Raw genomic sequence first — 26,293 nt, forward strand, 5'->3', positions numbered from 1 at the left:
AGTTATAATATTCATATTGTTATTACTATTATTAATAGTAGCATAAATCATGTTTTATTTGTATTACTGTTGCTACCATAATAACTATCTAGTAATCATTACCTTTAATAATATTATTTGTGCAATTAAGGCTATTAATTATTATTTTTTTGTAATATTGTTAAACAAAGTTCTCTAACATTTCCTAATAAAATTGAAGGAATTTCAACAATTAGTATTGTTTTTTGCCGTCTTCATTGCGATACTTTTATTTTGAAGTCACGGGCTCTTGCTATGTCTTACCAGTGAATATCGAAGAGGAGAAGCGAGAGCTTTTTCTACGCCCAAAATCCGTCCACGAAAATAAACCGCCGGATTGAGGAATTTTAGTATGGAAGGCAGTGAGAGAGTGTCGAATTTGGTCAACAACATTTTTTATTCCCAATTTGCTACGTGAGGCTTGTTTTATTCGAATAGAAGTTTCGGAATGGTTAGGTTGTTATGAATGCACTGATGTAAGTGGACGCACTTGGCATTTCTTGTAACAAGTTGTGGCTGTCATAGAGATAGAGGACTCATCGTGGATATAACAAGTTTCAGCGTGGACGTTGTCATCTGGGCTTCCTATGAGTTGGGAGCAATCAGCCAACGAATTAGAAAATTGACTGCTTTAAAATGGAAATAGCCTCAATGGCACGTCCCATGCTGTCACAGACGCTTTAATGGCACAGATAGATCTGGCTTTTCAGAGGTTTATCACCTGGCCAACGCAACGATGATTCCTGTGTTAGCTCGGAACTATGCTATGCCTAGGAACCATCAACTTAGCTTCTGTTTCCAACGACCACTATTTTCAGACGGACCTGTACCACCGGATGAAACAAGTTTTCACTTGACAAGGAAACTAACTCCAAAAATAAATTCAGTCTACAAATCAAAGTGCCATAGTGTGGAGCTAACTTAATTGGTAAAAGTACCAATATTTGTAAGATAATAATGCCTAACCAGTCAGTTTAATTAACTAGCTGTCGTTAACTTCCTGCAAACATGGCGACTGTAACTCGAGCAGCACCGCTCCGGATCCTGTGCATACACGGTTACCGACAGAACAGCGGCTCGTTTCGCGAGAAGACTGGGGCCCTACGGAAGCTCCTGAAGAAGTATGTGGAGCTGGTTTACATGAGTGCGCCTCACCGGGTACAGCAAACAGGCGACGGTGGGTCACATTCTGATCCCCAATGTCAACATGACATAACAGTTAACAGTTGGGTGGGGTATTTACAGATGGGCTGTGTACAGGTGCAGTGATCGGTAAGCTGCTCTGACAGCTGATGCTTAAAGTTAGTGAGGAAGATATGTCTCCAGCTTCAGTGATTCAGTAATGGTTAAGACCTGGAGTTTTTCAGGATAAAAAAAAGAAACGGAATGGAGCTAAGCACAGGCAAAATCCTAGAGAAAAACCTGGTTCAGTCTGCTTTCCACCAGACACTGGGAGATGAATTCACCTTTCAGCAGGACAATAACCTAAAACACAAGGCCAAATCTACACTGGAATTGCTTACCAAGAAGACAGTGAATGTTCCTGAGCGGCCGAGTTACAGTTTTGACTTGAATCTACTTGAAAATCTTTGGCGAGTTCTGAAAATGGTTGTCTTGCAATGATCAATAACCAATTTGACAGAACTAGCTAGCTAACTATATAGCCACTGAAACAGATTATGTTGTGTTATTTGACATGTCAAATAGTGTTATTTGACCCTAACCACGTTCCATAGAAATCCAGGTTGAGAATGAAATTACTGAACAAATGAACAACGAAACAGCACTGCAAGAAATAGGTTTTGATGATGTTTTACTGGTAGTGGGGACATACGTAAATGCCAACAAAATACATTTTTGGTGTGTGTGTAACCTTTATTTAACTAGGCAAGTCGGTTAAGAGCAAATTCTTATTTACAATGGCGGCCCAGTGTCGACAATGGGCCAATTGTGCGCTGCCCTATGGGACTCCCATTCATCGAACCAGGGACTGTAGTGGCAGGGAAAAAATTGGATATCTGCATTTACTAGTTACTATTGTGGCTTAACTACAATGTTGTTGATCCATCCTCAGTTTTCTCCTACCATAGTCATTACACTCTGTAACTGTTTTACAGTCACCATTGGCCTCATGGTGAAATCCCTGAGCGGTTTCCTTCCTCTCTGGCATCTGAGTTAGGAAGGACTCTTGTATCGTTGTAGTGACTGGGTGTATTGATACACCAACCAAAGTGTAATCTTCTACACTGCTGCTATTCTCTTATCTATGCGTAGTCACTTTAATAGCTCTACCTACATGTACATTGTTATTTACTGCTGCTCTTTAACTATTTGTTATTCTTATCTCTTACTTTTTTGGGGGGTATTTTCTTAACTGCATTGCTGGTTAAGGGCTTGTAAGTAAGCATTTCAATGTAAGGTTGTATCCGGCGCATGTGACAAATAACAATTAATTTGAATGATTAACTTCACCATTATCAATGGGATTTTCAATATCTTTTTAAATGTATTTTTTACCCATCTACCAATAGGTGCCCTTCTTTGCGTGGTCTTTGTGGTTGAATCCGAGTTTGAAATGTACTGCTCGACTGAGGGACCTTACAGATAATCTTGATAATGTTTACATTTGAGTCATTTAGCGACTTGCAGTAGTGAGTGCATACCTTTTTGTACAGGTCCCCTGTGGGAATCGAACCCACAACCCTGGCATTTGCAATCGCCAACTGCGTCGCATGTGATAAGAGATGAGGTAGTCATTCAATCATGTTCAACACTATTATTGCACGTGTCCAACATATGTGACATTTTTACTGCTGAACTTATTGACTCAATATGTTTGTTTTAAAATGTTTTATTATTTGCAAACATTTAAAAAATATATGTTTCCACTTTAACATTATGGGGTATTGTGTCGGCCAGTGCACTTTAACATTATGGGGTATTGTGTCGGCCAGTGCACTTTAACATTATGGGGTATTGTGTCGGCCAGTGCACTTTAACATTATGGGGTATTGTGTCGGCCAGTGCACTTTAACATTATGGGGTATTGTGTCGGCCAGTGCACTTTAACATTATGGGGTATTGTGTCGGCCAGTGCACTTTAACATTATGGGGTATTGTGTCGGCCAGTGCACTTTAACATTATGGGGTATTGTGTCGGCCAGTGCACTTTAACATTATGGGGTATTGTGTCGGCCAGTGCACTTTAACATTATGGGGTATTGTGTCGGCCAGTGCACTTTAACATTATGGGGTATTGTGTCGGCCAGTGCACTTTAACATTATGGGGTATTGTGTAGGCCAGTGCACTTTAACATTATGGGGTATTGTGTCGGCCAGTGCACTTTAACATTATGGGGTATTGTGTCGGCCAGTGCACTTTAACATTATGGGGTATTGTGTCGGCCAGTGCACTTTAACATTATGGGGTATTGTGTCGGCCAGTGCACTTTAACATTATGGGGTATTGTGTCGGCCAGTGCACTTTAACATTATGGGGTATTGTGTCGGCCAGTGCACTTTAACATTATGGGGTATTGTGTCGGCCAGTGCACTTTAACATTATGGGGTATTGTGTCGGCCAGTGCACTTTAACATTATGGGGTATTGTGTCGGCCAGTGCACTTTAACATTATGGGGTATTGTGTCGGCCAGTGCACTTTAACATTATGGGGTATTGTGTCGGCCAGTGCACTTTAACATTATGGGGTATTGTGTCGGCCAGTGCACTTTAACATTATGGGGTATTGTGTAGGCCAGTGCACTTTAACATTATGGGGTATTGTGTCGGCCAGTGCACTTTAACATTATGGGGTATTGTGTCGGCCAGTGCACTTTAACATTATGGGGTATTGTGTCGGCCAGTGCACTTTAACATTATGGGGTATTGTGTCGGCCAGTGCACTTTAACATTATGGGGTATTGTGTCGGCCAGTGCACTTTAACATTATGGGGTATTGTGTCGGCCAGTGCACTTTAACATTATGGGGTATTGTGTCGGCCAGTGCACTTTAACATTATGGGGTATTTTGTCGGCCAGTGCACTTTAACATTATGGGGTATTGTGTCGGCCAGTGCACTTTAACATTATGGGGTATTTTGTCGGCCAGTGCACTTTAACATTATGGGGTATTGTGTCGGCCAGTGCACTTTAACATTATGGGGTATTGTGTCGGCCAGTGCACTTTAACATTATGGGGTATTGTGTCGGCCAGTGCACTTTAACATTATGGGGTATTGTGTCGGCCAGTGCACTTTAACATTATGGGGTATTGTGTCGGCCAGTGCACTTTAACATTATGGGGTATTTTGTCGGCCAGTGCACTTTAACATTATGGGGTATTGTGTGTAGGCCAGTGCACTTTAACATTATGGGGTATTGTGTCGGCCAGTGCACTTTAACATTATGGGGTATTGTGTGTAGGCCAGTGCACTTTAACATTATGGGGTATTGTGTCGGCCAGTGCACTTTAACATTATGGGGTATTGTGTGTAGGCCAGTGCACTTTAACATTATGGGGTATTGTGTGTAGGCCAGTGCACTTTAACATTATGGGGTATTGTGTCGGCCAGTGCACTTTAACATTATGGGGTATTTTGTCGGCCAGTGCACTTTAACATTATGGGGTATTTTGTCGGCCAGTGCACTTTAACATTATGGGGTATTGTGTCGGCCAGTGCACTTTAACATTATGGGGTATTGTGTCGGCCAGTGCACTTTAACATTATGGGGTATTGTGTCGGCCAGTGCACTTTAACATTATGGGGTATTGTGTCGGCCAGTGCACTTTAACATTATGGGGTATTGTGTCGGCCAGTGCACTTTAACATTATGGGGTATTGTGTCGGCCAGTGCACTTTAACATTATGGGGTATTTTGTCGGCCAGTGCACTTTAACATTATGGGGTATTGTGTCGGCCAGTGCACTTTAACATTATGGGGTATTTTGTCGGCCAGTGCACTTTAACATTATGGGGTATTTTGTCGGCCAGTGCACTTTAACATTATGGGGTATTGTGTCGGCCAGTGCACTTTAACATTATGGGGTATTTTGTCGGCCAGTGCACTTTAACATTATGGGGTATTTTGTCGGCCAGTGCACTTTAACATTATGGGGTATTTTGTCGGCCAGTGCACTTTAACATTATGGGGTATTTTGTCGGCCAGTGCACTTTAACATTATGGGGTATTTTGTCGGCCAGTGCACTTTAACATTATGGGGTATTTTGTCGGCCAGTGCACTTTAACATTATGGGGTATTTTGTCGGCCAGTGCACTTTAACATTATGGGGTATTTTGTCGGCCAGTGCACTTTAACATTATGGGGTATTGTGTCGGCCAGTGCACTTTAACATTATGGGGTATTGTGTCGGCCAGTGCACTTTAACATTATGGGGTATTGTGTCGGCCAGTGCACTTTAACATTATGGGGTATTTTGTCGGCCAGTGCACTTTAACATTATGGGGTATTGTGTCGGCCAGTGCACTTTAACATTATGGGGTATTTTGTCGGCCAGTGCACTTTAACATTATGGGGTATTTTGTCGGCCAGTGCACTTTAACATTATGGGGTATTGTGTCGGCCAGTGCACTTTAACATTATGGGGTATTGTGTCGGCCAGTGCACTTTAACATTATGGGGTATTGTGTCGGCCAGTGCACTTTAACATTATGGGGTATTTTGTCGGCCAGTGCACTTTAACATTATGGGGTATTGTGTCGGCCAGTGCACTTTAACATTATGGGGTATTGTGTCGGCCAGTGCACTTTAACATTATGGGGTATTGTGTCGGCCAGTGACAATAAAATAAAACTTTAATCAATTTTAAATTCAGGCTGCTACACAACAATATTTAGTCAAGGGGTGTGAATACTTTCTGAAAGCACAGTGAGTAAACCAAACATTAGGAACACCCTCCTAATATTGAGTTGCACCCCTCCCCCATTTGCCCTCAGAACAGCCTTAATTTATCAGGGGTACGGACTCTACAAGGAGTGGAAAGCGTTCTACAGGGATGCTGGCCCATGTTGACTCCAATGCTTCCCACAGTTGTGTCAAGTTGGCTTGATGTCCTTTGGGTGGTGGATCATTCTTGATACACACGGGAAACTGTTGAGCGTGAAAAAAACAGCATCTATTGTCTTGCCCATTCACCCTCTGAACAGCACACACACACTGTCTCAATTCTTCTTTAACCCGTCTCCTCCCCTTCATCTAAACTGATTTAAAGTGTATTTAACAAGTGACATCAATAAGGGCTCATAGCTTTCACCTGGATTCACTGGTCAATCAATGTCATGGAAAGAGCAGGTGTTCTTAATGTTTGGATACTCTGTGAACATTCTGACTGAACAGTGCTGTGAGGATAGGGATTGTTGCGTTACCAACTTTTGGTAATGCATGGCTTTTTGACTGGTACCTATCAGGGTGGTCACATACAGATTTCAACTAAATGCAATATCAACTTAGTTTAATACTCTCTTTCTCGCCCTTCTACCTCTCTCTCTTTTCTCTCTGACTCCAGCAGCCCAAGGGAAGGAGAATGAAGTGGGCCCTGGAGGTGACGAGGCCCCCAGGGGATGGTGGTTCTCTGACACCCAGGCTCGGAGTTTCGACGCCAGGCAGCAGTGTCAGGCGAGCCTGGGGCTTGAGGAGAGTGTGGAGGCTGTGAGGACAGCAGTGAAGGACCTGGGCCCGTTTGACGGTGTGCTGGGGTTCAGCCAGGGCGCTGCTCTAGTTGCCATGCTCTGTTCTATACAGGAGCAGAATCTAGAACCACAATTCCAGTTCCGCTTCGCTATCCTGGTGGCCGGGTTCCGGAGTGCTTGTTTGGAACACCAGGGGTTCTATGGCAGCCCTGCTCCACTCGCCATCCCGTCCCTGCACGTCTTCGGACAGGAAGACCAGGTCATTTCTGATAGGATGAGCCGGGAGCTCCTTCCCCTGTTCCAGGAGCCTCAGGTGCTGACTCATTCTGGTGGCCATTTTGTGCCAGCGGCCTCGGCACACAGACAGACTTATCAGGAGTTTCTCAAGAGGTTTCAGTAGGGGAAGGAGAAGCATGGAAACTATTCCATCCTAGAAGTTTCAGAGGAGGTAAATGTCTGAAAATGAAGAAAATAACTTCATGTGGATGTTGCTCATCCAAAGACGGCAAGTAACGAGAATGTTGATTTAAGTTAACACGGTTATCTTGTGTATCCAGAAATTGTAAAAATATTTTATTGGAAAGTGTCTTTAATTTTCATACAATGTTAGTAGGCTACCACAGTAACAAAATGACTCCATAACAATTATATTGTCATTCTCAGGGGGGGTATAACATTTTTGTTGAAAAATAAATTCCAATAAACATTGACATTTATTTTGCCTGATTGTGTTGCATTCCATGACAAGATTCTTGATAATTGTATCCGCTCACCAACACCAAACCTGCCATCACTTACCAAAATGTAAATCTAAGTGTTATGTAATGCATGGCACGAAGACCTGTGGTTCATTTCAAACTAAAGTGTACTATACCTATTGCATTGTGACAAATACCATTTGATTCATCGACGGCTCACAGTGAAGACTAGTAGCCAGTTGATGTGATAACTGTCTTGTGGGTTGACAGAAATACTTTCCCTAAAACCTTCTCAAGTAAATGTTAACTGCAAAGTTGTCTTACCAGGCAGACGTATATAATTATATCATCTGTTTCTATTATTTGTTATTTGCAAACTTTGCTATGAAATGAGCAGCAGTACAGAACCATCACTAGACCTGCACATTAGATGGAAAATTCCTCACTTGCTAGATGCACAATTAAAGGGGAATTAGTCCAAAATCTAAAAGCGTTATTTTTCTTCCATGGTCTTCTAATGTGATTTAAGCATTGACCTTGACTCAGGACATCCAATTGTGCTGTTTCTCTACAAACAATTGGAATTTGAGAATGAAAACCCCCCAAAAATCTAAAAACAGAAAAAAGATTGGGGGAAAATATACAACGTAATTTGGGGAAGAAATCACATTTTATAGAGCCCCCACTTAGTTGTTTATTAACCATTCTTTTAGCAGGTATAATGACAAACAGTGCACCACTGTCTTGTACACTTTAAGGACCCAGGGAAGCAGAGAAGAATGTGCCTATTTGAAGACAAAGTTCACGGAAGAACCGTATTTAAGAAGGACAGTTGCAATTGTGGTGGGGATCGTGATCCTGAGTTCATGGAGTGCCCTGTAAGGGTGAAATTGAGGTGGCAAAAGTTTAAGCGGTCAATCGAATCTCCTATGCCGAGGCAATTAAAATAATTGAGAAAACAAGTGATGCTAGTGAAGATATGGTGGTGGATACACCACAGCATGTAGTAAATGTTTGCCGCCAGACAAAAAATACCATGCGTGTTAAAAAGTTGGATTTTGTTGCGTTCATTGCCACAGTTATAAACTGTACCGCACAAGTCTCAAATAAGTCGAAGAAACTGGACATTATTGTGGCAGAAACGTTTTTGAAAATGAAGACCTACAAGGGGTACTGGTGTCGGAAAACCCACACTCCCAGGTTCACCTTTTTTTTGGTAGGTACGTTTTTTGGGGGGGGTGAATCATGTTCCTATCCCGCATAGTAGATAGCGGGATGTGTGATCGTCAATATACCATAGAAAAAAAAGTATTATTCTGAAGGATTCCAAAAATCCGTGAACCGGAAGTACTTAGTTATTCTTGCATGCGTCACGGCCGTATGAGATAACACTCCTATCGTTTGTTTGCGGATGGCCATAACATTATAGAAGAAGAGTCACAATAACAACACAGCTCAATTTCCTTCACAGCAAAGAAGTTCACTTTATTGTATTACTCAATACGTTGCAAGTGTAAGCTACATGTGTTACAAACAATACGTCAAGAAACAATAACGAAGCAGCAAGTAAGTGCTTGTTTGAGTTAGCAGCGAAACTCACGTGAAAGTTTGCCAGGACGGTTGTTCTTTTTCCCGAAGGAAGACGTGGGATTTGAGGGGGAAAATGGCCACCACATCTTCTCTTCCAGAGGAGGACCTCACCTGTCCCGTATGCCGAGACATCTTCAGAGACCCAGTCATCCTGTTGTGTAGCCACAGCTTCTGTAAAGACTGTATACATGGCTACTGGAGGGAGAGAGAAGTGAAGGAATGTCCAGTTTGTAGGAAAAGATCAAAACTCAGTGATGCACCCCTCAACCGGGCTTTGAAGAACCTCTGTGAGGCCTACTCAAAGGAGAAAGCATCTGCAGGTGTCCTCTGCAGTCTGCATGGGGAGAAATACAAACTTTTCTGTCGTGACCACGGACAACCTGCCTGCCTGGTGTGCCAGACTTCTGAGTTACACACAAACCACAAGTTCTGCCCCATGGACGAAGCTGCCAAAGAATATAAGGTGAGTGAGAAATAAAAACTGTGTGGCAATAGAATAAATGCCTGTTACATTTAGCTTTTTCCTACAACAAGCAACAATTACTGAACACCACGGCTTAGTGTAGGTGCTGATGCCCTTTAGAGAAAATGTTTTCTCAGTAACCTGATATATTTAAAATGTTACTGTTTCTTTCCAGGAGTCTGTGCTGAAGCTCCTACAGAACAAACTGGAGGTCCTTGAGGCAGACAGTCGAAATTGTGTTCAAACGGCAGATACTATCACGGTAAGAGCTGGGAGGCAGATACTATCACGGTAAGAGCTGGGAGGCAGATACTATCACGGTAAGAGCTGGGAGGCAGATACTATCACGGTAAGAGCTGGGAGGCAGATACTATCACGGTAAGAGCTGGGAGGCAGATACTATCACGGTAAGAGCTGGGAGGCAGATACTATCACGGTAAGAGCTGGGAGGCAGATACTATCACGGTAAGAGCTGGGAGGCAGATACTATCACGGTAAGAGCTGGGAGGCAGATACTATCACGGTAAGAGCTGGGAGGCAGATACTATCACGGTAAGAGCTGGGAGGCAGATACTATCACGGTAAGAGCTGGGAGGCAGATACTATCACGGTAAGAGCTGGGAGGCAGATACTATCACGGTAAGAGCTGGGAGGCAGATACTATCACGGTAAGAGCTGGGAGGCAGATACTATCACGGTAAGAGCTGGGAGGCAGATACTATCACGGTAAGAGCTGGGAGGCAGATACTATCACGGTAAGAGCTGGGAGGCAGATACTATCACGGTAAGAGCTGGGAGGCAGATACTATCACGGTAAGAGCTGGGAGGCAGATACTATCACGGTAAGAGCTGGGAGGCAGATACTATCACGGTAAGAGCTGGGAGGCAGATACTATCACGGTAAGAGCTGGGAGGCAGATACTATCACGGTAAGAGCTGGGAGGCAGATACTATCACGGTAAGAGCTGGGAGGCAGATACTATCACGGTAAGAGCTGGGAGGCAGATACTATCACGGTAAGAGCTGGGAGGCAGATACTATCACGGTAAGAGCTGGGAGGCAGATACTATCACGGTAAGAGCTGGGAGGCAGATACTATCACGGTAAGAGCTGGGAGGCAGATACTATCACGGTAAGAGCTGGGAGGCAGATACTATCACGGTAAGAGCTGGGAGGCAGATACTATCACGGTAAGAGCTGGGAGGCAGATACTATCACGGTAAGAGCTGGGAGGCAGATACTATCACGGTAAGAGCTGGGAGGCAGATACTATCACGGTAAGAGCTGGGAGGCAGATACTATCACGGTAAGAGCTGGGAGGCAGATACTATCACGGTAAGAGCTGGGAGGCAGATACTATCACGGTAAGAGCTGGGAGGCAGATACTATCACGGTAAGAGCTGGGAGGCAGATACTATCACGGTAAGAGCTGGGAGGCAGATACTATCACGGTAAGAGCTGGGAGGCAGATACTATCACGGTAAGAGCTGGGAGGCAGATACTATCACGGTAAGAGCTGGGAGGCAGATACTATCACGGTAAGAGCTGGGAGGCAGATACTATCACGGTAAGAGCTGGGAGGCAGATACTATCACGGTAAGAGCTGGGAGGCAGATACTATCACGGTAAGAGCTGGGAGGCAGATACTATCACGGTAAGAGCTGGGAGGCAGATACTATCACGGTAAGAGCTGGGAGGCAGATACTATCACGGTAAGAGCTGGGAGGCAGATACTATCACGGTAAGAGCTGGGAGGCAGATACTATCACGGTAAGAGCTGGGAGGCAGATACTATCACGGTAAGAGCTGGGAGGCAGATACTATCACGGTAAGAGCTGGGAGGCAGATACTATCACGGTAAGAGCTGGGAGGCAGATACTATCACGGTAAGAGCTGGGAGGCAGATACTATCACGGTAAGAGCTGGGAGGCAGATAGTATCACGGTAAGAGCTGGGAGGCAGATAGTATCACGGTAAGAGCTGGGAGGCAGATAGTATCACGGTAAGAGCTGGGAGGCAGATAGTATCACGGTAAGAGCTGGGAGGCAGATAGTATCACGGTAAGAGCTGGGAGGCAGATAGTATCACGGTAAGAGCTGGGAGGCAGATAGTATCACGGTAAGAGCTGGGAGGCAGATAGTATCACGGTAAGAGCTGGGAGGCAGATACTATCACGGTAAGAGCGGGGCGGCAGGGTAGCCTAGTGGTTAGAGCGTTGGACTTGTAACCGAAAGGTTGGAAGTTCAAATCCCCGAGTTGACAAGGTACAAATCTGTTGTTCTGCCCCTGAACAGGCAGTTCTGTTCCTAGGCCGTCATTTAAAATAATAATTTGTTCTTAACTGACTTGCCTAGTTAAATAAAGGTCAAATCAAAAAATAACTGAGTGGCTTTTATGTTTCTGAGTAGAGTTTCACTCAGCCAGCAGATCTGACTAGCTTGCTTACAGCTGCACAATGGTCAGACAGACTTCCTGGTTAGGTCAACAGCAGAGTGTGGGAGATACGGCCCGCTTGCTTACAGCTGCACAATGGTCGGACAGACTTCCTGTGTAGATTAAGACACCGCAGAGCCAGGCCTCCCGAGTGGCATATCGATCTAAGGCGTCACTACAGACCTGGGGTCAATCCCAGGCTGTGTCACAACCGGCCGTGATCGAGAGTCCCATAGGGCGGCACACAATTGGCCCAGCATCGTCCGGGTTAGGGGAGAGTTTGGCTGGGGGGGCTTTTACTTGGCACCCCTTGTGGCAGGCCGGCGCCTGCAGGCTGACATCGGTTGTCAGTTGAACAGTGTTTCCTGCGATACATTGATGCTGCTGCCATCCGAGTTAAGTGGGCGTGTGTTGAGGCGTAGTTTGGTGGGTCATTTTTCAGAGGACACATGACTCGACCTTCGCCTCGCCCGTTGGAGAGTTGCAGTGATGAGACGATCAAAATTGAGGAGAAAAGTGGGTAAAATACAAATGTGTATCTATCTATAAATATCTCACATAAACACACACACAGTACCAGTCAAAAGTTTGGTCACCCCAGAGTTGACACCCTTGATATGTTCCCTGCATTGAAGATCCTCACACAGCACATTTCCAACCTATATCTTCTAGAGGTGCAGAGCACTCTCCTTCTGTTCCATAGATGCACAGAAAACCAAAATAAGCCAATTTCTCGTTACTCTCACCGATGTAGCCTTATCCAACGCATCCCATGATTTTTATAGACTTCAAACTGATCTCCCGGGTAACACCAATCCTTATTTCCTTTTGTATTCACCACTGTAATATAATTCTTCTCATCTCCATTCGACACGCCATCTGATTCAAACAGAACATCCATTTGCGCCATTTCCCCTTTCAACATCACATTTCCAGCACATCGCCTTGAACAACAAAGTAGCTGATAGTCTGACACTGCCTTTCCAAAATGGCTGCTGTGGCTTCTGCTACCTAGCAGGAGGACTAAAGAGGCAGTTTTACAGAAAACTAGAAGTTGTTCAATCTTGGTGTAACAGATGGGATCATTCAGAGTACAAGGCCTTTTTTCATCCTTGGGTTGAGGTATGTTTTCTGGGCCATATCTACCACACTCTGCTGTTGACCTAACCAGGAAGTCTGTCTGACCATAGTGCATCTGTAAGCAAGCGGGCCGTATCTGCTGGCTTGTTTCCCTTCGTTCCCTGGATTTGTGGCTGAACCGTATGACCTTAAAGAATAACAATAGTAGGGTTACAAAATGTCCTGGTTTGAGAATTACTGGATTTCCACCTCACTCCCTCTCAATTCCAGATATCTTCCAACCAGGATTTCTGGTAAACCAGGGAATTGTTTTGAAATTTAGGGACATTTTCCATCGGGTAAATAGTAATATTCGAAATTTATTGGGCTGAAATAATAGGTGCTGGTACTAATCACAGTTTAGAGCCAATATTCTATGAGGTGCCTGTAGTGAGAAGCAGTAGAATATTTGAGGTGCCGGTACTCCACTGGTGTGCACCCGTACGTATGCAGACATGCATGCCAGGCGGCGTCTGAACCTCCAGCCACCCGACACATGGACTGTTCTCTTTTCTCCCGTCTGGCAGGCGGTACCGCTTCATAAAGGCTCAGACAAACGGACTCCTAAATGGCTTCTATCCCCTGGCTGTGAGTCTGTTAAATGGCTACTACTGTGCTCCCTCTCCCACAGACTATCCACACTGACTCTGGCCATTCACAGGTCTCTACCTGGCAAATAAATATTCCATATGCACAAAAAGCTTATTTCTCTCATATTTTGTGCACATTTGTTTACCTCACTGTTAGTGAGCATTTCTCCTTTGCCAAGATTATCCATCCACCGGACAGGTGTGGAATATTAAGAAGCAGATTAAAGTGCATGATCATTACACAGGTGCAGTAATTTGGCAGTATGGGGGGGGGGGGGGGATTTCTGTCTGTAATAAATCACGTTTGTATGGACAAAAAAAAACTAATTATTATTTTTGGCTGGGCCTGGCTCCCCAGTGGGTGGGCCTGGCTCCCAAATGGGTGGGCCCCTGCCCATTTGTGTGAAATGCATTGCTTTTTCAATTGACTGATTTCCTTCTATGAACTAACTCAGTAAAAATTGAAATTGTTGCATGTTTTTTTCCCTGTGTATGTACAGTCGGAAGTTTACGTACACCTTAGCCAAATACATTCAAACTCATTTTTTCACAATTCCTAACATTTAATCCTAGTATAAAGACCCTGTCTTAGGTCAGTTAAGATCACCACTTTATTTTAAGAATTTGAAATGTCAGAATAGAGATTTATTTCAGCTTTTATTACTTTCATCACATTCCCAGTGGGTCAGAAGTTACATACACTCAAATAGTATTTGGTAGCATTGCCTTTAAATTGTTTAACTTGGGTCAAACGTTTTGGGTATCCTTCCACAAGCTTCCTACAATAAGTTGGGTGAATTTTGGCTCATTCCTCCTGACAGAGCCAGGTTTGTAGGCCTCCTTGCTCGCACACACTTTTTCAGTTCTGCCCACAATTTTCTATGGGATTGATGTCAGGGCTTTGTGATAGCCACTCCAATACCTTGACTTTGTTGTCCTTAAGCCATTTTGCCACAACTTTGGAAGTATGCTTGGGGTCATTGTCCATTTGGAAGACCCATTTGCGACGAAGCTTTAACTTCCTGACTGATGTTTTGAGATGTTGCTTCAATATATCCACATACTTTTCCTGCCTCATGATGCCATCTATTTTGTGAAGTGCACCAGTCCCTCCTGTAGCAAAGCACCCCCACAACATGATGCTGCCTCCCCTGTGCTTCACGGTTGGGATGGTATTCTTCGGCTTGCAAGCCTCCCCCTTTTTCCTCCAAACATAAAGATGGTCATTATGGCCAAACAGTTCTATTTTTGTAAAAGTACGATCTTTGTCCCCATGTGCAGTTGAAAACCGTAGTCTGGCTTTTTTTTGTGGCGGTTTTGGAGCAGTGGCATCTTCCTTGCTGAGTGGTCTTTCGGGTTATGTCGATATAGGACTCGTTTTACTTTTTTACATTTTTATTCTGAGGTCTTGGCTGATGTCTTTTGATTTTCCCATGATGTCAAGCGGAGAGGCGCTGAGTTTGAAGGTAGGCCTTGAAATACATCCACAGGTACACCGTTATGTCGATATAGGACTCGTTTTACTGGGGATATAGATACTTTTGTACCTGTTTCCTCCAGCATCTTCACAAGGTCCTTTGCTGGTGTTCTGGGATTGATTTGCACTTTTCGCACCAATGTACGTTCATCTCTAGGAAACAGAACGCGTCTCCTTCCTGAGCGGTATGACGGCTGCGTGGTCCAATGGTGTTTATGCTTGCATACTATTGTTTGTACAGATGAACATGGTACCTTCCGGTGTTTGGAAATTGCTCCCAAGGATGAACCAGACTTATCGAGGTCTACAATGTTTTTTCTGAGGTCTTGGCTGATTTCTTTTGATTTTCCAATGATGTCAAGCAAAGAGGCACTGAGTTTGAAGGTAGGCCTTGAAATATATCCACAGGTACACCTCCAATTGACTCAAATGATGTCAATTAGCCTATCAGAGACTTTTATTGCCATGACATGATTTTCTGGAGTTTTCCAAGCTGTTTAAAGGCAGTAAACTTCTGACCCACTGGAATTGTGATACAGTGAAAAGATCTGTCTGTAAACAATTGTTTGAAAAATTACTTGTTATGCACAAATTAGATGTCCTAACCGACATGCCAAAACTATAGTTTGTTAACAAGAAAATTGTGGAGTGTTTGAAAAACGAGTTGTAATGACTCCCAAATTAGTGAATGAAAACCTCCCAACTTCAAGTGTGCGTGTAAATATTCCTGTTACCAGTCACTATTCAGCCCTGTTTACATGTATATCCTACCAGTATGTATACACAAACACTCCAGTTCCCCTGAACATTGAATAAGGTACTGTATATATGTATACTGTATACCTGTATATACTTGCATTCTTGTTTCTTTAACTCCATATCTAATCATCTTCATTATTATCTATATTAGTATTTGATGTATTATCTATTTAAATTATCTAAATTATTTATCTCCATATCTGTATTTTTATTATTAGCATCTAAATTATTGTCTTATATATTTTATTAGTATTATATTAGTATCTAAATTAATATAATCATCATCACTGCATTGTTGGGAAAGAGCTCTCAAGGTACGAATTTCATTGTGCTGTATAACACCTGTTGTATCCTGTGCACATGGTGAATAAACTAAAACTCATTCAAGCTCTGGATGTTTGTCTTCAGAGCCAGGCCCTGTCCACAGAGAGGAAAATAAGGGAACAGTTTGAGGAGCTTCACCAGTTTCTACGGAATGAAACGGTAGTCAGGATAGCTGCCCTGAAGCAGGAAGAAGACAACAAGAGTCAAATGATGATGAGGAAGATTGAGGAGATGAACAGAGAGATCTCGTCCCTTTCTGACACCATCCAAACCCTAGAGGAAGAGCTAGGGGCTGAAAACATTTCTTTGCTACAGGTAAGAAACAAAAAAGAAAGATCTCCCTCTGTTTTAAGTAGAGATGAAACTTCCACATCTTGATAATGTCATGTCTAATCTGACACTTTGTTCTCCTGCAGGACTACGAGGTCATCAAGAAAAGGTAAGGGATCTTCCTCTTGTTTCTATCCCCTCTGTGGTTCTGAACCCAACCCTACAGCAGCACTGACTACCTCTAACCTGTACCCCCGCTCACTGATTCGGTACCGGTACCCCATGTACATAGCCTCGTTATTGTTACTTTTTGTTTTTTTACTTTAGTTTATTTGGTAAATATTTTCTTAACTCTTCTTGAACTACACTGTTGGTGAAGGGCTTGTATTCAGCATTTCATGGTAAAGTCTTCACTGTTGGTGAAGGGCTGGTATTCAGCATTTCATGGTAAAGTCTTCACCTGTTGAATTCAGCATTTCATGGTAAAGTCTTCACCTGTTGTATTCGGTGCACTTGACAAATAAAGTTTGATTTGATTTCATGTTCTCTCCCCTCTGTGGTTCTGAACCCAACCGGAGCACTGACTCCTTAATGTTCTCCCAGAGTTCAGTGCATATTGCCAGATCCAGAGAGGGTTTCAGGGGCGCTGATTCATGTGGCCAGACACCTTGGCAACCTGCAGTTCAGAGTCTGGAAGAACATGCAGGAAATTGTTGAGTACAGTGAGTACTATTTTATGATGATAATAATACATACATAGGATTTATATAGAGCTTTTCAAGGACCCAAAGACTCTTTACAATTATATAGAATAAAATATACAAGTTAATACAACAAATTAACAATATCACACTTATTTCAATATGACGCAACACTGAAGGGGAAAAAAAAGTCATCCGTTTTGTATAAACATGACTACGAGTTCCCACTTTAAAATAATCTGTGTTCTCTCTCCTCTCAGCTCCTGTGATTCTGGATCCCAACACTGCTCACCCAGATCTCATCCTGTCTGGTGACCTGACCAGCTTCACATGCAGACTCAGTGATGACCAACAGCAGCTTCCTGACAACCCAGAGAGGTTTAAACACCGCTATGCTGTCCTGGGCTCCGAGGGCTTCAGCTCGGGGACACACAGTTGGGACGTAGAGGTTGGGGACAGCAAAGAGTGGGCAGTAGGTGTAGCCATAGAGTCTTGCGATAGGAAGGAGACGTCTCGGTGGCATATTAGTGGAGTCTGGTATGTACTCTCAAGAGAAGGGAGTGACTATATTGACCAAGTGTCACCGAATGCATGTTACTGTCTTGAACCCTTTAAAGTGAAACCCCAGAGGATCCGAGTGCAGCTGGACTGGGACAAAGAAACGGTGTCACTTTCTGATCCTGTCAATAACCAACGCATTGGGTGTTTCTTCAAAAACCCTCAAATATTTTCACTGAGTTTCACTGAGAGAATTTTTCCGTTCCTTAGTGGGGACTATGTCAGGGTTATGCCAGTGAAGGCCTCTGTAACAGTATAGTACAATTAGAGCTGATCATTACAGAAGTCGGGGTTCCTGTGAAAACAAAACTACAAGCTAAAAGGCAATTGACACAAACGATTGCTGTGGGAACATTGTTGACCAATTTCAAATGCATTAATTGAAATGAATCATTTGGTTCATTTTAATGTGTCTTAATATCAGTAAACCCTTGTCTGATAGACATGAGAACTGCGGGTTTAGTTCTGTTTGCTGTTTTTCAGTGATTGTGCCTGCTGCTGAATCTCATTCAACATCGACTTAATGGGACAGATTTGGAATATATTGGGGGTTTTCCATTTTGAATGCCAGGTGTACTGAACACAGATATCCTCGTTGGCTTTTTGAACAGTTTGTCTAGAGAAATGTTACTGTTGTTCAGTTAATCTTCTAGTGAAGTATCCGCTAACCAAGTATGATACAGCAATCTGTCAGTCAATGACATGCATTAATTAGTTGATGCAACACTACCTTTGACTCAGCCAGGCTGTGACTGAGATCCCACTCACCCTCTCTCTCCCACTTCCTCTCCAAAGATCTGACTCCCTCCCACTTCCTCTCCAAAGATCTGACTCCCTCCCACTTCCTCTCCAAAGATCTGACTCTCTCCCACTTCCTCTCCAAAGATCTGACTCCCTCTCACTTCCTGAATTCATCCTTCTGGTTTTTTATTTACTGTTTTGTTATTTAGCCTTTTTAAGCGCTTTGAGGTTTCTTCTCTATGAGTAATGGTCTTCCTGTCTGTGAAGTGTGCTTCTCCATTCTAGTGTAATTCTATGTAATGTAAGTTGAGTAATTGCTGCTGTGTTTAATACCATGTTCATGTTTTACAGCCTTTCTCATGTATTAAGTCAGTTTTCATTTTATACATAAAATTACATTTAAATCTGTGTTTGTGTCTGACATTACATTTCAGTCATCCTCATCCAGAGAAACTTACAGTAGTGAATTAATCATTATTCAAACTTTTTTTGTGCTGGTCCTCTGGGAATCGAAACCCTCAACCCTGGCGTGACAAGTGCCCTGCTTTACCAACTGAGCCAAATGGGACTTCCATATTTAAATCTAACGGTTTGTTTTTCTCTTTAGAGACAGTATAACAACATCAGTAGTGGTGGACTGACTTCAGTACACACAGACAGGCAGCAGTAGTAGAGGATTGACCAGTTCACACAGACAGGCAGCAGTAGTAGAGGACTGAGTTCAGTTCACACAGACAGGCAGCAGTAGTAGAGGACTGACCAGTTCACACAGACAGGCAGCAGTAGTAGAGGACTGAGTTCAGTTCACACAGACAAGCAGCAGTAGTAGAGGACTGAGTTCAGTTCACACAGACAGGCAGCAGTAGTAGAGGACTGAGTTCAGTTCACACAGACAGGCAGCAGTAGTAGAGGACTGACCAGTTCACACAGACAGGCAGCAGTAGTAGAGGACTGAGTTCAGTTCACACAGACAGGCAGCGGTAGTAGAGGACTGAGTTCAGTTCACACAGACAGGCAGCAGGGGGAGTCATTGTCTGTTCTGTGTTACAGATCTAGGATTCTGCTTGGATGTCGTCTTTCATAGCCAGATCTTGGGCAAATAAAATCAACATATAGTTCTGTTACCCCATGGTTTATGATAGGAGTGTGTTTTATGGATATGTACGAGTGAGTATCAATGATACCCAAGACCTGTCCAGACAACTCCTAGCCTGAGAGTGATTGATGGGTGGTGACATGGTGAGGGCACCACCTTACCCTCTGATAGGCTTGGTGCTAGTCACATGGACAAGGGGGCCCTGATCAGTAATCCTAGATCAGCAATGCTACTCTGATACACTGTGAATACGGGCTTAGATCTTCCCTAAATTGTAGGTGGCGGGTGGGGAGAGGAGTGTACTACAGGTGTTTGTGGTGGCCTGGCCAGTCATTTGTGGGGCGTCTCTGTAGCCTCAGTCCTTTAGCTCTTAATCTGAAACTCACCCTGCTCTCTACCTCTTCACTGTCTCTCTGTTGAAGGATGTTGTTCTCTGACCACTCCTCCTTTCCTGAGCTCATGCCCTCAACAGACAGAATAGCAACACCAGCAGAGCTACAGCACCCCTCATTCTGAAATGACAACTCTTCTGAAAATATATAGTCTACGATGCTCAGATTACAAATGGTTAACTAGGGAGCTAGGATATCAGTTTAACAATTTACAGGAACATTTCATTAATAGGTCAATAAACATTTGTCACTCTTATAAATTAAAATATAAAGTATAAGTGGAAAAATATCACCATCTGGGAATTAATAGATTAATTAATAGCTATTAACAGACAACATAGTATACAATTAAGTGTGAATGGTGAACTCCTACTTTGAAGGGACAGGAAGTGTTGGTTGTGCATTTGGTCAATGGCAGGTGTGACGACCCTCCCACTCTGTCTGCCGTATTCTCTCTTTGTTCTTGTTTCCTTATTAGGATGCTGGTGGAGTTGGGAGGGTCGTCAGCTACATGGGAAACACCTGGGCCCGCTGTGTCCCAGGATAAATACCACTTCCCCATTCATGGAGGAGACTCTCTCCATGCAGACACCTTTATAGATGTTGTGTTTCTTGGTGGCTTTTTGGTTGTTTGCTTTAGCCCCTTTCAACACCCTGCATTATCACATTCATGCATGCAAAACACTTGGCCTAGCCAGTCCCCAGATCTCAACCCCATAGAAAATCTTTGGAGGGAGTTGAAAGTCTGTGTTGCCCAGCAACAGCCCCAAAACATCACTGCTCTAGAGGAGATCTGCATGGAGGAATGGGCCAAAATACCAGCAACAGTGTGTGAAAACCTTGTGAAGACTTACAGAAAACGTTTGACCTCTGTCATTGCCAACAAAGGGTATATAACAAAGTATTGAGAGAAACTTTTGTTATTGACCAAATACTTATTTTCCACCATAATTTGCAAATAAATTCATTAAAAATCCTACAATGTAAAAAAAATATATATATCATTTTGTCTGTCATAGTTGAAGTGTCCCTATGATACATTACAGGCCTCTCTCATATTTTTAAGTGGGAGAACTTGCACAATTGGTGGCTGACTAAATACTTTTTTGCCCCACTGTATGTAAAAATGTGTTTTTGGACTCCCGACCGGCGCAGTGGTCTAAGGCACTGCATCGCAGTGCTAGCTGTGTCACTAGAGATTCTGAGTTCTAGTCCAGGCTCTGTCGAAGCCGGCCGCGACCGGGAGACCCGGCAGGGATATCCTTGTCTCATTGCGCACTAGTGACTCCTGCGGTGGGCCGGCGCAGTGTACGCTGACACGGTCGCCAGGTGTACGGTGTTTCCTCCGACACATTTGTGTGGCTGGCTTCCAGGTTGGATGGGCATTGTGTCAAGAAGCAGTGCGGCTTGGTTGGGTTGTGTTTCGGAGGACGCACATCTCTCGACCTTTGCCTCTCCCGAGTCTGTACGGGAGTTGCAGCGATGAGACAAGACAATTGGATACCATGAAATTGGGGTGAAAATACAAAAATAAATTGTTTTTAGGGGATTCATGTTAAATTCCCCTTCCCTATAAGGAATTGATTTGTATTTTGTAATATTGTTTTACTCCCGTCCAGTTGGTGGCGATATTACACCTTTTGTGTGTATTTCGCCATAAAACCGAAAGAGGAAGGTGTTTGCTTGCGTGTGGGCAAAGATTTTTAGAAGGTTAGATTTGAAATCAATAGCACAAAATACGTGTCTCTTGATTCATTTAAGTTATTATACTTAAAAGTAAAGGATGCCCGCATTTCAGGACTGAAAAACAGTACGTTCAAAGTGTAGCTGAAGAGAACACGCCGTCTTTTTAGAAAGTGAAAGTACTGCGTCTAACCTCAGTCTATTACAGAGAAGAGATCGTGACTGGATGAGAAAATGGGTGGTGAAGGATCTAGACCTAGTCCTCCACGCTGTACACTGTGCGATGGTGAATTCAAGGAGGCTGTCAATCTGACCTGTGGTCACTGCTTCTGTAAAGCCTGTCTAAATGAATACTGGAGAAAAAATGGAAATCGGGAATGTCCAGTCTGCAAGAGAAAATCTTCTATGGATGATCCTCCGGGCATGTAGCAGGAAGTAGTCTGTGAAGTGTTCTACGGCAGTCTAGTGAATGAATCATCGCTGCATTGTTAGCACCTTTGTACTGCGATGACTACATCAGGAAATATATGATCCTTTCAACGCCTTTCTGAAGAAATATAGACTTGAACGTGTCCCAAATGGCACCCTATATAGTGCACTAATCAAATCAAAATCAAATTAAATGTATTTATAAAGCCCTTCGTACATCAGCTGATATCTCAAAGTGCTGTACAGAAACCCAGCCTAAAACCCCAAACAGCAAGCAATGCAGGTGTAGAAGCACGGTGGCTAGGAAAAACTCCCTACAAAGGCCAAAACCTAGGAAGAAACCTAGAGAGGAACCAGGCTATGTGGGGTGGCCAGTCCTCTTCTGGATGTGCCGGGTGGAGATTATAACAGAACATGGCCAAGATGTTCAAATGTTCATAAATGACCAGCATGGTCGAATAATAATAAGGCAGAACAGTTGAAACTGGAGCAGCAGCACGGCCAGGTGGACTGGGGACAGCAAGGAGTCATCATGTCAGGTAGTCCTGGGGCATGGTCCTAGGGCTCAGGTCCTCCGAGAGAGAGAAAGAAAGAGAGAATTAGAGAGAGCACACTTAAATTCACACAGGACACCGAATAGGACAGGAGAAGTACTCCAGATATAACAAACTGACCCTAGCCCCCCGACACAAACTACTGCAGCATAAATACTGGAGGCTGAGACAGGAGGGGTCACTAATGTTGACCAGGACCATATTACATCTACTACCTGGCTGTAACAGAGATCCTACTCCTTCCCAAGTAAAGAACTGACCAGGACCATATTACATCTACTACCTGGCTGTAACAGAGATCCTACTCCTTCCCAAGCAAAGAACTGACCAGGACCATATTACATCTACTACCTGGCTGTAACAAGAGATCCCACTCCCTCCCAAGCAAAGAACTGCTTGGATTCTGATTTCCAGATCTCATCTTAATGTTTTTTATTTCCATTTTCCGTTTCATTAACCTCTTGGTTTTCACCAACCAGCGTGCCCAAATGGGCATTTGGTCTCTGACCCCTCCCCTCCCACCCCAGGTCAGAGTGTCCTATTGGTCAGAAGAAGACGACTTGAGTTTTGGCTGGTGACCAAGTTAATTGTGTTAATTTGGAAGATTGCATGCATCTAAGAGTGTGAGTTGTGGGGTCTACAGTTGGGGTGTTTGTGCTGCTAAACGATGCTTAGTTACTAATAGTACTTGTTGCTACTTTCCTACAAGTGTAACTGTATTGTTGATGGTACTGTTATCTTGCAGGTTTGTGTATATTTTAGATTGTGCATGTTGTTAATATTGTCTTAAGTGCCAGCATTACCTTAATTAATTGTATGAGTATTTATTTGCACAGTAGATATTATTTGGAGGCGGTTATTTGTATAGCCTCTACTGTTGTGGCATGGTGCGTTCTAGAACCTGCTAGAAGTCTTGGAGATGGTCCTCTGAGCTCTAGCATGCACAGTAAGATGTACTCCTGGGTGGCACCAGAAATAGATCAGATAAGATCCCCACCAGGCTGGAGAGAGAGGACCATACAGCTAGCCTGTTGAGTAATTAGTCTCTCTCATCACAACTGCCCTGCCGCCTAGAGAGCGATGTTCATATACAGTGCATTTGGAAAGTATTCAGACCCCTTTACTTTTTCCACATTTTGTTATGTTACTATTATATTCTATGTCAGTATACACACTACCCAATTATGTCAAAGCAAAAACATTTTTTAAATAATTATTATAATTTTTTTTTTTAAGTTTGCAAATTTTTCTAATTGTCTTTAGAACCTCAAGTCCATCCTAGGTATCACAAAGATCACTTCTTCTATGTGTGTGGTAATGTGTGAATAATTAAACCAGAGGACAAAACTCTGGATGTGAACACATCTGCCTGGTTCTTGCCGGACCGCCTGCAGTGGGTCAGACTAAAGTAGAGTCGGTATAAGTCCGAGGCGGGTGAGGACTCAGAAGCCAACCGCTCAGACGGTTGCTGTATCTGTCTGTGAAATGTGCTATGGCATTCTAGTGTAATTCGGTGTTGCTGCATTGTTTAAAACAGTGAGGGGCAACTTTGATGGGGGTGGGGGGACACAAAACATTCACTCATCATGCAGACCCAAGCAACTGTGGCCCCACATGACTAATTTCCTGCATTTCTACACATTTTAGAGAGAAATGTTTGCAGTTTTTAATATTATATCTGAGTGATTGACTAACAAAAATCACTGGGGACCCCGGGGCTGTTAATTTGACCATGTTAACAAGTTTAGATAGTTTAGGGTCCAGCTAAGATAGCAATATAAAACAAATATATAAATATATATATGCTGACATGGGCTATTTGACTGACTATCAGTGACTGACATAAAGAGAAGAAACTGCTCATGCACAACCACATTTTGAAATGGCACTTGGTGTATTCTACTATTCTAACTCACAACAGTAACTTGAGACCCGTACTGACTTCCTAAAAAGCAAAAACATTTTGTTGAAATCAAAAGGAGGCCCGCGGTCCACCGGTTGTCCATCCCCGGTTCAAAACCTTGGCCGTGTTTTAATTCAGTTTACATTTTATACATCAAAATGATTATACTTCTTTTACATCTGTGGTCATGGTGTCTGACATTTAAATGATTCCGGGTTTTATTCTCAATGGGTCGGTTTCCCAGACACAGAATAAGCCTAGTCCTGGACTAAATAGCTCTTTCAATACAGAATCTCCATGGAGAACGCTTTTTTGACCTGGACTAGGTTTAACCTGTGACTGTGTCTGGGAAACTGGCCATAGTCCTAGAGTGGTATAACGATAACAGTGGTTGAGGACAGTCCAGGAGAGCAAGCAGTTCACACAGACCTACAGTAGGGGGAGACGTTGTCCTGCTGTACTCGGACTGAACCCCACAAACCTTTAAAGGGAAATAAGGTCATCCAAACTCTATATTTGGGTCATATTACAGCAGGGGTGTATTCATTAGTGCACACTGTAGTAAAACATTTTTGGAACGAAAACAAGTGTTTCTTATTGGACAAGTTTAGATGAATCCCTCCTTGTTTTGGCTGTTTGCTTCCGTTTGGTTCCTACTGAATACACCGCCGTCTTATGAAGGAACGCAGAACATGTTGATTGTTGACTAAATTCCTTCAGTGTAGAGGAAGTAACACAGATCAACAATAGTCCATTTATACAGCAGTAGCCTGCAGCACAATGAAATATGACATAAAGGTTATTGGTGTTCGTTTCCTTGTTCCTTGTCAATCATTGGCTCATTTGGTGAAATTGGCATTATGACAATATGTTTAATTAAATCATTCAAAAACCTTTATTAATGCAATTGCAGACAGAAGTTGACAACAGGAACATGGCACGCATTTTTCCCGAGTAAGTTCTGCATCAAAGAAAAGGTCCCATGTTTTTTTTATTTTTTATTATTTTTTTTATTTTTTAAGTTATTCAAATCCTTGCTGGAGCCGTCTTTTTTATTTTATTTTTTTATTTTTATTTTATTAACAACAAATCAATACATAAAGCACATGAGGGAACACAAGTATACATAGATTACAAACAATGGACAATCGAGCTAGGGGCGGGGCTAGGGGCGGGGCTAGGGGCGGGGCTAGGGGTACAATATCACATTACAATTACACAAGGACCTTAAGGGACATGCATATACTTAAAATTCTAACAGCTTTTTTGTTAGTAGAGCATTTAACCGTCTTAAAATACAGTTCAATTTCTTTTTGTAGGGTACGAAAATGTGGTTTTCTGTTTGTAAATTTACATTTGTGTATATGAAATTTGGCCAAAAGAATAATGAAATTAATTACATAAAAATGATTCCGCTTATTTCTATTGTATGTAAAGAATCCAAACAGTACATCTCTCCACAATAGTGTAAAATCTTCATAAATGTTTTCAATTATAAACCTACTTATGTCTTGCCACAGTTTTCTTACATGCATACAATGCCAAAAAATATGCACAACTGTTTCTGGGTGGTCATTACAAAAGGAGCAATTTGAGTTGATGTTTTCCTTAAACTTCTTCATATAGTGGTTGGCAGGATAATATTTATGAATAATTTTAAAGAAAACTTCCTTAATTTTGTTAACAAGTAGGTATGTTTGTGGCAACATCCAAACTTTTTTCCAACAAATATTATCAATAAATCCATTCCAATAAGGCATGACATAAGGTATAGATACAACATCCTGCTGAAACAAGGATCGTATCGCTCTGTTGTTGAATGGACCAAAAGAGAAACAAATCTTTC

The 26,293-nt window shown here is 42.9% G+C and overlaps 2 protein-coding genes across 3 annotated transcripts; both read left to right on the forward strand.

Moving 5' to 3' along the window:
- Positions 1 to 323: 323 nt before the first annotated feature.
- Positions 324 to 7,383, forward strand: ovca2 (OVCA2 serine hydrolase domain containing). Of its 2 annotated transcripts, none has more exons than XM_029689083.2 (2): positions 324 to 1,195; positions 6,547 to 7,383. In XM_029689083.2, the coding sequence occupies exons 1-2, from the start codon at positions 1,027 to 1,029 to the stop codon at positions 7,065 to 7,067; spliced, it is 690 nt and encodes a 229-aa protein (XP_029544943.1). In that variant the 5' UTR covers positions 324 to 1,026; the 3' UTR covers positions 7,068 to 7,383. The 2 variants fall into 2 exon arrangements, with proteins under 2 accessions (XP_029544943.1, XP_029544940.1); XM_029689080.2 differs by having other exon boundaries at positions 330 to 1,195; positions 6,544 to 7,383.
- Positions 7,384 to 8,676: 1,293 nt separating this feature from the next.
- Positions 8,677 to 18,798, forward strand: LOC115146861 (zinc-binding protein A33-like). The gene is made up of 6 exons (XM_029688878.2): positions 8,677 to 9,418; positions 9,594 to 9,680; positions 16,205 to 16,435; positions 16,537 to 16,559; positions 16,994 to 17,112; positions 17,352 to 18,798. The coding sequence occupies exons 1-6, from the start codon at positions 9,029 to 9,031 to the stop codon at positions 17,906 to 17,908; spliced, it is 1,407 nt and encodes a 468-aa protein (XP_029544738.1). The 5' UTR covers positions 8,677 to 9,028; the 3' UTR covers positions 17,909 to 18,798.
- The last annotated feature ends 7,495 nt before the right edge of the window (positions 18,799 to 26,293 follow it).

Source organism: Oncorhynchus nerka, linkage group LG19, assembly GCF_034236695.1.
Source record: "Oncorhynchus nerka isolate Pitt River linkage group LG19, Oner_Uvic_2.0, whole genome shotgun sequence".
NCBI lineage: Eukaryota > Metazoa > Chordata > Actinopteri > Salmoniformes > Salmonidae > Oncorhynchus > Oncorhynchus nerka.